Source organism: Archocentrus centrarchus, chromosome 22 (assembly GCF_007364275.1).
Source record: "Archocentrus centrarchus isolate MPI-CPG fArcCen1 chromosome 22, fArcCen1, whole genome shotgun sequence".
Taxonomy (NCBI): domain Eukaryota; kingdom Metazoa; phylum Chordata; class Actinopteri; order Cichliformes; family Cichlidae; genus Archocentrus; species Archocentrus centrarchus.
This window is the reverse complement of record NC_044367.1, coordinates 18,090,031-18,091,488: the sequence shown is the minus strand read 5'-3', so window position 1 is coordinate 18,091,488 and position 1,458 is coordinate 18,090,031. Positions and strand designations below refer to the sequence as shown.

The 1,458-nt window shown below is 37.0% G+C and overlaps 1 gene segment (V, D, J or C); it reads left to right on the top strand.

The window, feature by feature from the left end:
- The first annotated feature begins 345 nt into the window (after nucleotides 1-345).
- LOC115772147 (Ig kappa chain V-III region PC 2154-like) lies at nucleotides 346-975 on the top strand. The segment is given in 2 exon segments: nucleotides 346-458; nucleotides 553-975. Coding segments are annotated over 2 exon segments (387 nt in total).
- Nucleotides 976-1,458: the final 483 nt, after the last annotated feature.

Genomic DNA, 1,458 nt, shown 5'->3' with positions numbered 1-1,458 from the left:
TGTTATTAGAATAAATCCGCTTTTCTTAATATTTTTACAGCAATAATTTTAAAGGTTAACAAGTTTAAGATTAGCTGTGGAAATCTGCTCATCACAAAAATAGAAAAAGGGTAACTTGTTCCTTATTCTTTCTTTAGCTGAAGCACTTTTTTTTAACTCAATCATCCCCTGCAAATCTATTATTAACTTTTTCATCAGTTCCATTAATTTAGTGTAAATCCAAACCATAGTTCTTTGGATTTTGTGACCCATGTTGCCTTCAGTGTGCTGAGAGCAGAGAAATCATTTCCATAAAGAGGAGGCTTTGCATCATCAGCTGATCCTCCAGTGAACTGAGAAGGTTTATAGTCATGTGAGTTCAACTCTGCAGGACTCAGATCTGTCAGTCAACACAGCAGAAATCACCATGACTCTCATCACCATCCTCATCTGGACTCTGACCTGCTGCTGTTTCACAGGTTCATTGACTCAACAACATTTCAAACATGATGTGCTGCTTTTTCTCTCATTTATTTCTGCTGATAAATGAATGATTTTTTTTTTTGTGTGCAGGATGCAGCAGTCAGGTGACTGTGACTCAACCTCCAGTAGTGACATTTACTCCTGGATCCACTGTCACTCTGACCTGTAGGACCAACCAGGCTGTTTACAGATATTCTGATGGTGATGACGCTATGTTCTGGTATCAGCAGAAATCTGGACAGACTCCAAAGCTCCTAATAAGATATGCAAAAAAACTTGAGTCAGGAACACCAGCTCGATTTAGTGGTAGTGGAAGCAGCTCTGACTTCTCTATGACCATCAGTGGAGTTCAGACTGAAGATGCTGCAGTTTACTACTGTCAGAGTATCCATGAAATAAACAGTGCTTGGGTGTTCACACAGTGATTTGTAGCTGTACAAAAACCTCCCTCAGTCAGACTGCAGAGACACTGAGCTGTTACAGCAGGAACTGACTGCAGCTGCTGAAGAGGAAGAGACTCACAGACCTCTGAACACTGAGCTGACAGTAACCTCACCAAGCATGAAATAGTGATCTACATTAAATTAAGTCTGTTTGGGGAATTTTGAAAAAGGGATTTTAGAGGAATTCTGATTACTGTAAGTCAAGCTCTGTTAATATGACAATAATCAAAACAAAACTTGACTTTTTAGATATGAACAAATTATATTTGTTTTGCTAAATATAAAATTTCCTTTACATCCCATTCACATTGACAATTATATTAAACAAAAACTATTCATTTTCTTCAATAATATGTTTTGCCATCTTTATTACAAATTTAAAAACAGATGTTTTCAGTATTAGTTAAAGTCATTAACTCACCACTTCCACAATATAATAACAGACCAAACAGTTTTTAACATAATTTATAACAGCAAGCAATAAATAAAATGATAGAAAGCAGCATGGTGGTGGAGTGAGAAGCTCTGTTACTGCACAGCAAGGACGTTCCTG